The 14,876-nt window shown below is 39.0% G+C and overlaps 1 protein-coding gene across 1 annotated transcript in view; it reads right to left on the bottom strand.

Annotated features, from left to right (window-relative positions):
- cacna2d2b (calcium channel, voltage-dependent, alpha 2/delta subunit 2b) overlaps positions 1-14,876 on the bottom strand; it is a 42,790-nt gene that overhangs the window by 7,097 nt on the left and 20,817 nt on the right. Inside the window, exons 5-31 of the mRNA XM_080892043.1 lie at positions 12,193-12,237; positions 11,674-11,809; positions 11,452-11,583; positions 11,281-11,338; positions 11,136-11,186; positions 8,266-8,365; positions 8,014-8,175; positions 7,788-7,898; positions 7,587-7,665; positions 5,692-5,741; positions 5,425-5,514; positions 5,255-5,320; positions 4,756-4,830; positions 4,579-4,653; positions 4,321-4,392; positions 3,982-4,053; positions 2,925-2,986; positions 2,696-2,772; positions 2,552-2,612; positions 2,380-2,477; positions 2,203-2,293; positions 2,054-2,116; positions 1,863-1,966; positions 1,280-1,378; positions 1,074-1,165; positions 944-991; positions 205-276 (exon numbers count right to left, since the gene is read on the bottom strand). Coding sequence (XP_080748169.1) covers positions 205-276; positions 944-991; positions 1,074-1,165; positions 1,280-1,378; positions 1,863-1,966; positions 2,054-2,116; positions 2,203-2,293; positions 2,380-2,477; positions 2,552-2,612; positions 2,696-2,772; positions 2,925-2,986; positions 3,982-4,053; positions 4,321-4,392; positions 4,579-4,653; positions 4,756-4,830; positions 5,255-5,320; positions 5,425-5,514; positions 5,692-5,741; positions 7,587-7,665; positions 7,788-7,898; positions 8,014-8,175; positions 8,266-8,365; positions 11,136-11,186; positions 11,281-11,338; positions 11,452-11,583; positions 11,674-11,809; positions 12,193-12,237 — 2,241 coding nt within the window. The remainder of the gene's footprint in view (positions 1-204; positions 277-943; positions 992-1,073; positions 1,166-1,279; positions 1,379-1,862; positions 1,967-2,053; positions 2,117-2,202; positions 2,294-2,379; positions 2,478-2,551; positions 2,613-2,695; positions 2,773-2,924; positions 2,987-3,981; positions 4,054-4,320; positions 4,393-4,578; positions 4,654-4,755; positions 4,831-5,254; positions 5,321-5,424; positions 5,515-5,691; positions 5,742-7,586; positions 7,666-7,787; positions 7,899-8,013; positions 8,176-8,265; positions 8,366-11,135; positions 11,187-11,280; positions 11,339-11,451; positions 11,584-11,673; positions 11,810-12,192; positions 12,238-14,876) is intronic.

The following is a 14,876-nucleotide window of genomic DNA, read 5'->3' as shown; positions in this document are numbered from 1 at the left end:
TATCATCACTTGCAGTATGAGGTCTTTAAAACTTACTCTAAAACTTACGAAAATCCCAAATTTACATTTTCTACCTAAATCCTCATTTTCCACTGGGCTGCATCGGAGTCTTTGGTGTGCCGAGTCTTATGTCTTATGTTTGATACCCCTGCTATGGATGACATGCATCATAAAGGGTAGACACATTACAGCACATAGACATACCTTTTGGAAGTGATCTGCCTGATTGGACATAACCAGGAACCCACCATCATCAATGAGATAGCAGCCGAGTTCCTGCAGAAGACAGTGTGGGTGCAGCAGAACACAGGAAGAAAGACAAAGTTTGATCTTACTAGAGCGAAAACAGACAGTTAAAAATCAATAAAAGATGTAATATGTGTTATTATATTCTGGACAATATTGAAATGTATTAAATAATATGGTAGAAGCATTTGTGATTGCAGTCATTTGCATTTTAAATCATGTGTGAAGGTCTCCTTAAGGCTTGGGGGCTGTGACAAGAACTGTCAAGCATTCAGCTGACAGCAGTTGAAGTTACAGGCTGATTCCCAACAGTTTATAGAGAAAAAAAGAGAAGAAGAAAAAATATTGTAGCTTTAAAAAAAAAAAGGTTACATTTATGACAACAACTCATGAGTGAGCGCTTATGAGCTTTAATCACCCTCATAACCATTTACATGCAGCAGTGTGGATTATGTTAATCACGCTGGACACATTTATAAGAATTCCTTTTTTCTGTGAGTTGTCTGAAAGAGAAACAAGCAGCAACAACAGTTTTCTTCTGGGCTACAAACTGTGAATGACGTGAAATAAAAGGCCAGTCTATTAATCACAGTTTCATCAAGTTAATCACCACTGAGGGACCTTAGATTGGTCATTAAACTGATGGCACTGTCCTGCTGCGGCGCAGCGAGAGAGTGAAATAAAGAAAAGTGCTTACATTTGTGTCCATCTCGCAATCCATCTCGCAACTTCTCAGAGGTCCACACTGCTTAACAAAATGAGACCATGTGAGATTTTTGTTTAGGTGAATTTGCTTTTAACAGGTGATTTAGACTCAGAATCTGTACCTTGTGTGACCCCTGCCGGCCATCTGACATGTTGCTGGCCAGGATTTTGAACTTATCCACCCAAGCTTCCAAGTCCAGCTTCCCACCAACCACTGCAGGACGACATCCACAGGATCAGAGTAAAAGGAGAACGGGACGAGAACAGGAATCACAACAAACCAAAAACCCCAATTTCATATGTATAACAGACCAGATAAAAATCTTACCTGCAGGTCTGAGCAGTTTTCCTGCTAAATTAACCTCCACAGCTGAACTAACCACAATTTCACTTGTCCCATTTTCTGCTGCAATGGGGTCATCCAAAGCTGGTGGAAATACACGGACATGAAAATAAGACAATTGGCTGAAATGAGCCAAGATCTTGGGATTAAGATGTTGCATAAACGTTCTATGAAACACGATCAAAGTATAGGTAAAGGAATCAAGTAATGACACCTGAGAGAGTTTCCATTTGAGTGATTTCCTTAAAAATGTTTTTTAAAACCTAATTCAGTGGCAGGCGGCTCGAAATAAACATCAAAGTTGAAGCAGAGAAGCAACTTATATTAGCTTTGCACAAAGTTAGGGAACTGCGGGAGCCTGTCTCTGCTCAAATGTAACAAAACGTGCTTACCAGCATGTGTAATGCTCACTATTTTAATTATTTAAAATAGTATGAAACATAACAAAATATAAGCTTGAAATATCAGCTGATGCCAAGCTCATGATTACCAGACAAACTATTGTTTTAGTAACGTTTACATCAGCGTCTCCTTTGAGTCAGTGAAGTCTGGCTGCTTAGTTACTCACAGGATCTGAGTGTAGATCTGAACATGTAGCCTTTGTTGTCGAGGCTCCGTCTGTAGAAATTTGAATTGAAGGGTTCAGGGTCCTCATCCCACAACTCGGCAGCTCTACAAAAACACGTGAACACAAGTCATCAAAAGTTTTCAAGTGGAAAGTTGTAGGAGCTTGAATAAGTAATTACTTTTATCACTCACATGTTGGGAAAAACTCGTGTTATTCCTCCGTCTGTGGATGCAAATACAGCTAGGAAGCCATACCTGTAACATTTGTTACTTCTTCAGCTCTAGTTTTGCACTATAGTAGTTTACACAAAAAACAACAACAACAATAGAACCAAACTTACGAATTGAGGTCCTTGTTCTTCCATACACGAGAAGCAAGCTGCCCGATGATCCTAGAATCAAAAATCAGGTTGTGGATCAGGCCATGGTCACCTGCAAAATATTTTAAAAAAATGTGGTGAATATCTTATCGGTGTGTCTACAGCAGTGAGATATTTTCATTCTGTTAACGCACTCACACTCATCAGATTCAGGGGAGAGGTCAAGCATGAGAGACAGAAAGTTCTGCAAGAACTGGGTGTTGTTGTCAGAAAGCTGCAGACGCTTGCAGTATTCCCTGCGGACACGGCAGCATAAATAAGCACCTTCCTTTTACTGAAGAATGAAATCATGACAGATGAAGATAGTCACCTTGGAGCTAGAAACACGTGCCCTGATGATTCAAAGGAGCTGGGCAGCAAAGACTGCATATCTGTAACACGAAAGAAGAGAGAGTGTGAAATGCTTCTGGTTTCCTTGGATGTAAACCTGAACACCCTGCCTCCATGTACTCACACTGGAGCTGCAGCATCACATCGCTCAGATCTGCCTTGATGTAGTACTCATTGTAGGATGGTAATACTAGACCGAGACTGCAGGTGGCAGCATCCCGACAGGATTCCAGTATGAATGGGGGATACAAAAAGATGGTGGGTCTTGGAGTGAATCAATCTGTGCCTGCAGGCCTCACTGGGCCACAGCTGGTTGGTTTTTATTCATGATTCATGACTCTCTATCCGCTCACCTGTAGTCTGTTCCATTGATAGGAGTCCAGGTGTAACCCCTGTAGACCTCATCGATGTAGCGCTGCAGAGGTAAAGAATTTCAATAAACATAAGAGGCAAAGCTAATAAAGTACAGTGATCAAAGTTTAAGCATTTTTAACTTTCAAAAACTGTGTTTGCTATTCGTCAGACTACTGCAGCCCTGCCTGGGTTGTACACTGTAAAATTAATGTTCACGTTTATGTTTCTACACACAGTCCAAGTCCACATAACAAGCTCCTTTAAGAATTTGATTAACTTAGATCACCAGACTGTCAGCAGTTTCTGCAGATAGAGTATGAAATTTGCTCAAATATACCTAATTTTTTATTAAATAAGATTTGGACCTTATATAACCTAAAACTATTTTATTATTTTAAAAACCTGTGAATTAAAGACAATGCAAGACTTCAGCCGCTTATTTCAGCATGCAGGAATGGTAATATGATGTGATTGTATAGGCTAAGCAGCTTATCTTTAACATACAGCGTTTACATAAAGAACAAAAAGGCAAAAAAAAGAGATAAAACATCCCCATGCCCCATACAACACAGAAATATACCCAACTGTCAGATAGAGCCCCCATAACTAATAAATAAATAAATCAAATGCACATACAGATAAACATAAAGGAAACAGCACTGAGACATCAGCAGGCATTTAAGAGAAGCAAGAGCCCAGGTTGGTACAAAAACCTCCTACTGGATAATCAGCCGTAAATAAGCAACCTCATAATAGGAACTTATAGACCAAAAACAGTTTTGGTTGCTTGCAAGGATAAAAAAAGAGTCGGACACATTTAAGCTGGATTTTTGCTCTAAATAAAAACACTGTTGTTGGTTACAGTTCTAGGTCTATTTTTTCAAATAAAGTGATTAAAAAAAAAAACTGTGTAAGCAGTTTGTTCATGGACCCACCACACAGCACTGTAAATTTATGAGTATGAGTCATCATGACATGTGTTAAACTCCTCATAACTGCTGCAGTCCAAACTAAAGAGGAAATGCGTGCAGACATTCAGAAAGAGAAGTGACTTGCCTCGTCAATCGACAGTACCAGAGTTTTGATCTGCATTTCACCTGGTCTTCCATCGATCATCTGTCGGCGGATCTACACGATGGAAACACAGAGCAAAGTTTTTTTTTAAATCGGCCACAGATATGTTCTCATCGACTTTCAATGACCTACACAGACAATTTATCCTGCTGGGCAGATTCTCCTGAGGAGGAAACATGTTGTTCACACAATTACTAAGTTTGAACAACAAAGAATTCAACAACAGAAACGCTACATCCAGATGAACAGGATTACTTTTGGGGATTTACTTACCTGGATGATTGAGCATGCATCAACAAAACAGCTCTACTTGTTCCTCACCTCTTCTTTATTGCTGTCCTCCAACTCTGCGTCCAGGAAGTCCAGCGTCACAGGTTCTGGCAGATTCACAAGCTGAGAGGAGTTGAGAGAGAACGCGATATTAACACATAGCCTTATATTATTAATTATTCATCATCATCATCACTGATGCTTAAAACCCAAACCTAAAACTGCCCCATCCTCCAACTTTCTTCTTCTTAAAGCAGCTCCCCACAGAATAAATAAAGCATTTTACCAAATGAAATAGATTTGAATCACCTTTGGCTGGAGATTAGGATGAAGGAGCAGGTATCCGTTTGGATCGATGGCAAATATGTATCCGTTGGCCCCGAGCTGTGACAACCACAGAAAAAGAAGGAAGGAATAGCAGTGAAGAGCTGGTCTTCTTCGTCCATCTCAGCTTATAAATAAGAAAAATGTGACTTATGCACATACATTGTACCGCGGTGTGAGTCGCTTTATCTCATCAAGATGCACGTCGACTCCCATGACACCTAAAATCAGCTGATTCTTGTGAAAAAGACAAAACAGCAGCCGTACATTTAGTCATTTAAATAAATTGTTTATATATTGTTTCTATTCAAACTAGTTGTCACACTTTAAATGATGTGCTTATTTGCTTTTCCTGATGAAGCTGGAAGCAGCAGCCAATTAGAAAACTTTAGCAGCAGAAAGTCACCTCACCCATATGTAAACGTGTCCTTTCTATACAGACTGCTTCAATCACATGTAATATATTAGTAAGTATAGAAGCATCCTGATCACACTAATATTTGTTTTTGCCATACAAACATTAGTAATTGTAAATAATAAGTGATATTACACACTAGAGTTAAAGTCTGTATTTGTTCACTAAGACAAAAGGAAGAAAATAAGTAACTCGCAAAACCATCTCATCCACCTAAGCTCAAATATAATTATCCTGTTTTGTTACCTGTGAGTTTCCGTCCATGGTGAGATTAAAAACAGGCAAAGTCCCAGTTACTACCATGCCAAGACCCTGCAGAGTGCAAAGATAAAGTCCCAAAACATTTATTAGAAATTATATGAGCTTATTGTGTATTTAATGGATTAGGTATATTTGATGAGCTCATGCCGTCTCACCAGAGCATCCTGATACACATTGGTCCACTGAACCTGCTTGGCTTCGCTGCCTGCCAGAACCATGGGGCGTCCCAGCACGTCAAGGTACTCCTGACAAAACACAGAGATACGTGACAGGCCGCAGCTTGAAAACAACCGACAACATCAGGCTTCTGGGAGAAGGCTGAGCAAACAAATGAGCATAGATGTTTCTATAGGACGAGCGAGTGCCACAAAGAGAATGAGCAAACAGGCATCATCTGTATTAGAGGCACTAGACAAACCCACCTGGGTGTTAATCCTTATAGCGCAGATGGAACGGATCTCGAAATAGTAACCTGGCAAGCGGCGAAGAAAAAAAGACAACCAGCGAGAGAGAGAGAGCGAGAGAGAGAGAGAGCGAGATTGGAGATGTGTGAGCGGTTCTTTCAAAAAAAAAAAAAAATCAACAACACTGGAGTGGTGCTCATAAATATTCTAGATTTGACTGGATGATACTAGACCAGTGAATCAGCCTTTAAAATCCCACAGGTAGGAAGCTTAAAGAGCTTAAAGAAGAAAACTACTGAGCTTTAACACAGAGGTTTCTATATTCATGAAATTCAGTCAAGACCATTCAATCAGCTGGAAGTCTAAAATCTCCAATGACTGATCTCTTGATGGGATGAGGACTGAGACTGTTCAGTCCTCATCCTTAACATTCATTGTTTCAAATTATCCCACGTCCATATGCTTGTCTTTTTCATAATTCCAAACACATAAAAAAATGTATGGTGCATTTTTAAATATTCTGGTTGTCTTCCTGAAGACACAGCCTGACATATTTATTGTCTTTGCAAACTTTGCAAAGGGATTTCCTAGATTCTTAAAGAATTTGTAATGAAGGTTTGAAGGTCAAAGCAGTGAGACGCAGAGAGTTTAGCTCACAACGTTTAACGGCTAACAAAATATAACATGTGTTGCTCAGCTGATCTATTTTATAAAACCATCAATTATTCAGTCAAAACTAGCAAACCAGGAGGACACTGACAAGGCTTTTTCTCTTGGGTCAAAATATCACTCGGCGGGCATGAATTTTTCAAGGCGTTGGCAAATGCACCACATTCCCCCACGTTCTCGCCAAAGAGGTTTTCAGTGTCAGTGAGTAACTGTTGGGCCTTAAAATATCTACACAAACAAAACTGTGGTAGCGACCTCTCTGTGAGTACCAGCACCTCCTTAAAGTCAAGTCCTCTAACAGGATCAGTGTGTTTTACATTATGCTCGGTTATTTATTGGTTCTATTCTTATTTATTCCCATTCTTACAGATATTGATGTTTAGGATTTCTTATTCAACTCATAACAATGAGTAAAAACTTCTTCATGCAGCTGTTCCCTTTAAGGATGACCACTGAGGATCATTTGCCTCCATCTCACCCTATCCCTAGCATTCTCTTCTGTCACACCAACCCTCTGCGTGTCCTTCATCACTTCATCCATGAACTGTCATCAGTCGTCCACTATTCCTCCTGCCTGGCAGATCCATATTTAACTTTGTCCAGCATAGCCACTATTCCTCCTCTGCACATGTCCAAACCATCATAGCCTTGTCTCTCTAACTTCATCTCCAAATTGTTCACCCCGAGTTGTCCCTCTGATGTCATCATTTCTAATTCTGTCCCACCCGGGCAATTACGATGACAATCTCAGCATCTTCAAGTCTGACACCTCTAGCTCGGCCTCCTGTATTTGTGTTTGTGCCACAGCAAGCCTCACCACCATCTTATAAAGCTTTCCTTTCACTCTTGCTGTTGTCAGTCACAAATGACCCCTGATTTTCATCTCCACCCACTCTAACCTCCCTGCATGTCAGCTGCTTTGAATGCTTGACCCATGGTTGACCCAGAGTGTCATCAGAACCCTCTTTTGATGCCCTATTATATGCTTTTTGCTAGATCCTCAAAGACATAGTGCAAGTTCATCTAGCCAAACATTACACACATTTCAGTGCTTTTTCTCGGCATGAAGCCACAAAAAACAAAAAAGTAGTAAAACTACAAATATTTTTATTTATCATTACCTTTTTTTATCAAGTGATCCACAGAATACATCCTCTCATCATCTTATCTTATCATCTCAAAACAGTTTTTAATACCATGGACTGAATCCTTTTGTAGTCTACAGTATATGAAGCTGAACTCACCTTTATTGGTGCACGCAATCCACTGTAAGGGTGTGACATCATAGTTATGCTGGCCCACAGAAAAGGTAAATACTCGAACCTGACATGGGTGAATAAAGGAAATGTCAAATTAACTGTCATAGGGTGATTAGACACTACAGAAACATCCTGCTCGAATGCAGGAGGTAATGGAGAGGTGTCTGATTAGCACGAGAAACTGACCGTTTTGTTGGGCCAGTTGTATTGCATGAAAACATCCTGAGCTCGGTCCTCTCCTCCGTCAGTAAACAGCATGATTATTTTATTGCAGTTAGCCCGGGGGACATTTGTTTTCTGAAAATTAGGAAAAAACAAAATGCACATGTCAGTCAATGCAGTAAAACTGCATGCAGAACCTTTATTTTATCACATAATGCCAAGTCAAACAAAATCAGTATAGATGACTTGCATTTAATAGCTGATTGAAGGCAAAGTGAAATCCAGACTTGTAGTCAGTGGTGCCTTTAGCCTGCATCTGCTGCACTGCATCCTTGAAAATCTTTTTGTTGCGCACATTAGCCTGGACTAGATGGCTAAAGCAAGGGACCACAGCCACAGCCTTCTCATTAAACTGAAACACAGGAGCAGACGCAGTTTGAAAACAACAGGGGAAATGATGGAAAAGCAGTGTTCAGATTCAGTAAGTGTAGCATATGCTAACCCTGGCCACATTGACGTAGTCATCGTCGGATAAAGTGTCCAGCATTTCCATCACTGACGCTTTGATCAGTTTCAGGGTGAGTCCACTGACACTGCCACTCCTGAGGAAACATCAGAATAAACATGCTTAAATAAATACTTGTGTGGAGACAAACAAAAGGCAAGAAGATAATTTTGTATGAGGGAATGCAAAAATTACGCATTTATGTGTCAAGAGTATTAACTAATCCTAAAGGTTTTGGCTCAGATGTAGTTAAAACTCGCAAAATGATGCTAAAGACGATCTAATTTTATCCATTTTTATGCCAATCGACAGTTGTGGAGAGCATAGACTGACACAGGGGTGTCAAATTTCAGGCTCAGGGACCAAAATTGGGTCAGCCAACACTTTAATTTAGCCCATTGAATGACTTTGGAAAATGTGAAAGAGGGCATAGATTTTGGAATTTCAGGTGTATTTTCATATGTTTTACAACCAAAGCATTCATACTATACCAAAGTAATTACAGTAAGTGATAAATAAACAATTAAATGACTAAAAAAACCCTCAGTTTTTTCACTACCTACTATGAAAAAAATAATTTTACTTTAACAATGTTTATACCACAAGTCAACAAAGACTGAAAACCTGAGACTTACTGCTGAAATTGCACCTTTTTTTATACTGAGGTATCTCAGGGATTAAACTTCTTCACACTCACAGGAAGGGCACTTTACTGGTTCACTGCTGTGCCTGATACAAGTATGTCTGGCAATATTCAATTCAATTTTATTTATATAGCGCCAAATCAAAACAACAGTCGCCCCAAGGAGCTCGAAATAAAAACTCAACAGAAAAGTTCTGTACTGTAACTGTAAAAGTCTCCTTCAAAGTGAAGATTCTTTTTCTTGAAAACTTTCAAACTCTCTTCGTGAGCCAGGTTTAAAATAATTCAAGAGGCCAGTTTAAAAAGAACAGAATAATTCATAATGCCTCCACTAAAGTCTTCAGTAGTGCTGCAAAATCTCTCCTGCTGCAGCGATTGATCGGCACTGATAAATATATTCAGTGGTTATATAATGGTACTTTTCACTCCTTTACTTTCCACTTCTGTTTTAATTTTGTACAGTTTGCATTCAACAAAACACAAATTTCTGCAGTACTAGTGGAAATGTGATCTCAAAAACTACAGTAAAAATGTGGCTAAAAAATAAAGCTCATGAATACTGCATGGAAGAATAGATCTGAAAATTTGTTTTTGCATTTTTTGCTATCCTAATGTACACGTGATGAGCAACCAGGTTTCAAACTTATGAAAGGTCTGCTGATTTCCCACATTGAGCTTAACAATGGGATTAACCTTGCAGCAAGTACCAATGAAGTATGTCCTTTTACCACAATAGCAACCATGGGAACAGCACAGCAACAAAAGACTGCTGTTCTCGAGCGTGAGTTTGAATTCACTCAGCAAAAAAAAGCAAAACATTAGTGTCTGCTCTGCCATACAAATACAAATGTTTCTGATTAAAGCAATACTTGAAAAACATTTATGAAATATACAAATTTGCAGATGATAAAATGATGCTACAGCCAACAGCTTGTTGTTAAACAAAATACCAAAAACAGAGAGCAAAATACCTCATCGAGTTTGGCCCTAAGGCAGAAGGATTTTACTATTGAAGCAGTATTTCACACTTTATCCAACATAGTGCAAATCATGCTGATGAAAATGTTCCAACAGAAAGGCTCACACAGTGAAAACAACCAGGCTGGACGTGCAGGAAGTTAAAACAGGCACTTTAAATTGCCAGGGGTGAGGGGAAAAAAATCTATATAGCCTAATGTCAGAATATTTTGCGTATTTTACGATACATTATATCCATACAGGGACACCAAATATTGATATTTTGTTGCATAAATTAAAATACTCTGGGTCTACGAACTAGAGGACTCATCACGCCTGTAGGAGGTAATCTTTCTGGAAACAGTTGCAGTCTGACTTGGACTGACCGCCATCCCTTTTTCAAAGGTTTGCAAATAACTGCTGTTTACTCAGAGTGCCAACATGTTGCCATCAGTATGAATGAGACTTTATCAATAAGCATAACTCAAGGGGACTCAACTCAGCTAGCTGCTGGCTGGTTGTATTCTAGTAACATTCCTATAAAACAAGAAGATTGTTGAGTGCAAATCTAATCATTTTCAGTCTCTGTAGACTTTAAGAGATATGTGATTTTCTATGATCTATCACAGTTGCTGTATTATCAGAAACAGATTGCAAGTATTTGCCAACTTGACCACATTCAATCACGACTGATATCAGACTGACTGTCAACATTTAGCAGGTTTTAGTGACAGCTTGAACGTCTCATTTTGCAGCAAAAAAATAAATAAAAATTGGATTGAACAGATAATGACAAAGTTTAACTTTGAGGACATAACGTGTTTGAAACAGGTGATAAATCATATGAATATCACAAAATGTTAAAAATTGCAATAATATTGCATCATCAGAAAGTGGTTAATAAAACAACAACTAAAGGGGATCATAAAGCTCTAACCTTCAAAATTAAACAGGGAGCAAAATGAAAGAAGGGCAGAGGTGAAATTTGCATGTTTAACAGTGAGAGGCACACAGAGAAAAACTCAGGAGGGGCATAAGAAAAGTAATGAAATTCAGTAAAATGACTGGATGTTACAAGAAAAATCCGAGAATCAGAATAAAAAAAACCCACATGGGCAGAAAAAAGCGATTTCCTGGACTCTCTGTACATTGCCAGCCAGTCTAGCCTTTGCTTGTGTCCAGCTGTGATACTAAACTAAGATAACCATAAGAAAAATGAATGTTCATTCTCTGAATGGGTCAAAAGGAGTTTAGCAGAATTACTCACACGTCAACAAGGATGACCATGTCTTTGGGGGATGAGGCACCCTGGATGTACCTGTGGGGAACAAAGAAGAGGACACAAAACTTCATCTGCTTCAATCCAATGCATGCAGCCCACATGTAAACATGTTTAAAGCTGGAGCGCATACCAGGGCCTCCTCCTGACATCATACAGGTCAATTTTATCAGGAGCTTTCCAGGGTGTTGCTGCAAAAAAAAAAAAAAAAAAACAGAAGAAAATATTCACGTCATAGTATTTACTTTGACTTTGGCTTATTCACCTCCTACCTGACAGCTGGAACCTAAAAACTAAAACCTACCTGGATAATAGCGAGTGACTCCTGTCGCGCTCCCAAATGCTTGCCACAGCAGTGACGGATCCTCTCGACTATTCTCCATGAAGACTTTCTCCAACGCCTGCGTCCAGTTCAGTTCGTTTAGAATGACGGGAGCTAATCAACAAACAGTGAAATATTTTAAATACACACCTTAACCTTAAGCTAATTGCAAACATGTCTTTACAGACTGGGGACTCTACTTACCTCCTTTATAAATATCCGTGGGAATCTGAACAGCTGTGTAGGAATAGTTGACATTATTCTTGAAGTTTGGGTCATACACAAACTCCAGCTTGATGTGAGAGGGATTTTCCACCTCTCCTTCTCCATCCATGGAATACTACATGAACAGGAGGACAAGCACATGAAGCACAAACACATTTCTCTCCCTAATATTAATACTGTAGTTGAGTCAATTCAGGCTAGGTCAAGTAAGTGTAAGCCAAATACAGTGGAACCTCGGATTGCGAGTAACTTGACCTACGAGTAATGAGCAAAAAACTCATAGTCAGTTACTTATATAGAAAATACCTTTAAAAATGATTTTTATGTGAATATTTTGGGAGCTCGGAGCGGTCCATCAATCATTTCTCATGGGGAAAATTCTCTTTGACATACGAGGGTTTTGGTTTGCGAGCAACAGCGAATCATACTCATAAACCAAGGTACTACTGTACTTAGTTTTTTTTTAATAAAAGTTCAGTTTATTTGTCCCTTACTCACATAATCCAGCTCTGCCTTGGAATCATAATAAGCCATGTCCAGCTCCTAGTAGAGAACAGATGGAGATATGAAGAGGCTGCAACTGTGAAACAGTTTGAGGACAAGTAATCATATGCATGCATGTGTCAAGTCTGTCTCTGCACAGTTCTTCATAAGCGTAGCCACTACTTAGAATGTATGTTCATTTAAAATGATGCCCATCGAAAGTCCAAAACTGCATTTTTTAAATACTACAACCTTGTTTACAAACAAACAAACAAAAAAACAAATTAATGTCTTTTTAATAATTTAAGTAATATTTTTTAAAATTATATACAGAATTAAATGTGGTCCGATGCTGCTGAAATAAACAAGGCCACTCACTGATGAGTACACTTGTGAACATTCACTCTGAGATGAGTTTCTTTCAGCTATCTGTAAGAGTGACCTTCTCTGTTCTTTATATTTTATAAAAAGTGGACAAGCTACCTATACATGTTCATGATTTAGAGTTGTGCATACTCCTACTAAATCTGTATTTATCGTTCACATTCTCAGACATGCAAGTCACTCATACCTGTATACAACCCCCGTACGAGCATGGATGCCGTACGTGTGCTGATAACTAGCTGGATGGTCAGAAATGTTTTCTATATTGTCTGAAGTTTCAGGAACTTGCTGAAATGCTTTTTTTTATTCATGGTAGGATTTCAACATGCTTTTGTGGATAAATCATCAAAAAGTTCCAAGGCAGTCTCATTTCAAATACTGTAAAATGCCTTTATTCTTATAGGACGGTCAGGTTTACCTCAAAAAAAAAACCCCAAAAAACCCCCCAATGCATTTCAGCAGGCAAGCCTTGTTATAGTTGTTGCTCTTAGTTAAATGTAGATGCAGAGACAATGTTAGCAGACATGTTGAATCACTGAATCCCATGACTATAGACCATGTAATGCCACCTAATGATTTTCTATTGTCGTTGACTGAATGGACGTTAACTAACAACATTAAACAGTATTTAAACAGACCAAAGGATGTGCTATGGAGGCTTTTTCAGTCCCCCTTAAGCAGGTGTATAACTGGGTCAAAGGGAAGAAAACTGTTAAATTATAAAAGAAATATTTGTTTTTTTCAAACACATTATTCAGAAAAAGATTGTTTGTCTTAATCTGGATCATGTTTTTTAAAATAAAATCAATCCCAATTTTAAATTATTTTAGTGTACAGCAGGGAGAAAATAAAATTCTTATATCTTATAACCTTTAAAGAGAATAAAGGGACTTTGCATACATCTGTATTTAGAAAATTAACAGATAGAAACATTATGGTACACGCCAGCAGCTTTCACCCAAAGTGGCTTAAAGAAAATGTCCCTTTTGCTCAAATCTAATGAGTGAGGACAGTCTGCACCCAGGAAAAGGACTGTGAGGCTAAATCTAAGGAAATAGCGTTTTCAGGAACATAGATATAGAAACACTATCCAACACCTGGACACACAAACCTTATTAGTTCCAAAACTAATAAAACATGAATTAGTCTTGGGGGAAAACATGCAGTACAGAGGGAGAGACAAATAAACATATAATGACAGGAATTGGGGTATTATTGGGAGTGATGATGTAATGACCCAGATCTCCTCTGAACCACCATTGATCAGTTTTAGGAAGACTCTCATCCTACACAACAAACTGGTACACACCAATCAACAACCAGACTCCCAGGAACATGGCTGTGCCCAAAACCTAGAGAATCCTGTTTGATAAATCATGACGTTCTTTCGTGACTTAGCTCATGTGTATCTTTTCCAATGAGCACCTCAAATAGAAGCAGTTTGAATCCAGGGATTTGAGACTGTGTTGTTTTCTGTCTCTCTCGGTCAGGCCCCTCTCCAGGGTGTACCCCACCTCTTGCCCAGTCACAGCTGGGGGGGGACAGGCACCAGCTGTTCCGAGACCCCAAGCTGGATGCACGGATCCAAAACATTTTTTCCCAGAGAGGAGTAACAGCCCAAAAAATGATTCCTCCATCCATAAAATGTTAACAAAAAGCACAAGAGCTTTCCAAAGTAACACTTTCATCTAAACAGCAGCCAAAAAAAGTACAGAAGTCTTTAGTTTAAAACTACATTTAAAAAAAAAGGAAAAGCTGCATTTGTGATGCTGTAACCACCAAATGTTTCCTATTGTTCGGTACTGTTTTCTGTTCAGCACTCTCACATTACAAATCAGTAGACAGGCTGTTAGGCTTGTGTGGAGCATCACCATCTGTTACTGTCTTTACTTCAGAGTACGCGTGACATCTACACTGAGGTGGATGTGTTCCTATTTTTGGCCTGTTCTGATTACCAGATTTGATCTCCAAAGAGCGCCTTAGCCTAAATCGAGCTTAACATGACAACTCCATCAGTCTGCCGTTAGTCATCCTGTTGTTAGTAATATAAAGTTTTAGCACCTCTGAAAACACCGAGCTATCAGTCAGTGTTCTTTTTCAGTCAGTCCAAAGAAATGATGCTGCTCATCCAGCATGTTAACTTCTCCTATGAGCTCTGCTTCTTCTAACATTAATCTGTCAGCAGCGATAATGGATAGTTTCATTCATATATGATAAAAAAGGAGACGTTTAGGATTTACTCAGATCGTCTCTTCAGTCTGTCTCTTTCTCATCATGCCACCTTTATGTATAACAATATGCTTGTTCCTATCTTT

This window comes from Rhamphochromis sp. 'chilingali', assembly GCF_963969265.1.
Source record: "Rhamphochromis sp. 'chilingali' genome assembly, chromosome: 9".
In the NCBI taxonomy this organism is placed as follows: domain Eukaryota; kingdom Metazoa; phylum Chordata; class Actinopteri; order Cichliformes; family Cichlidae; genus Rhamphochromis; species Rhamphochromis sp. 'chilingali'.
Note: the sequence above shows the minus strand (reverse complement) of the source record. Positions and strands in the feature narration are given on the sequence as shown.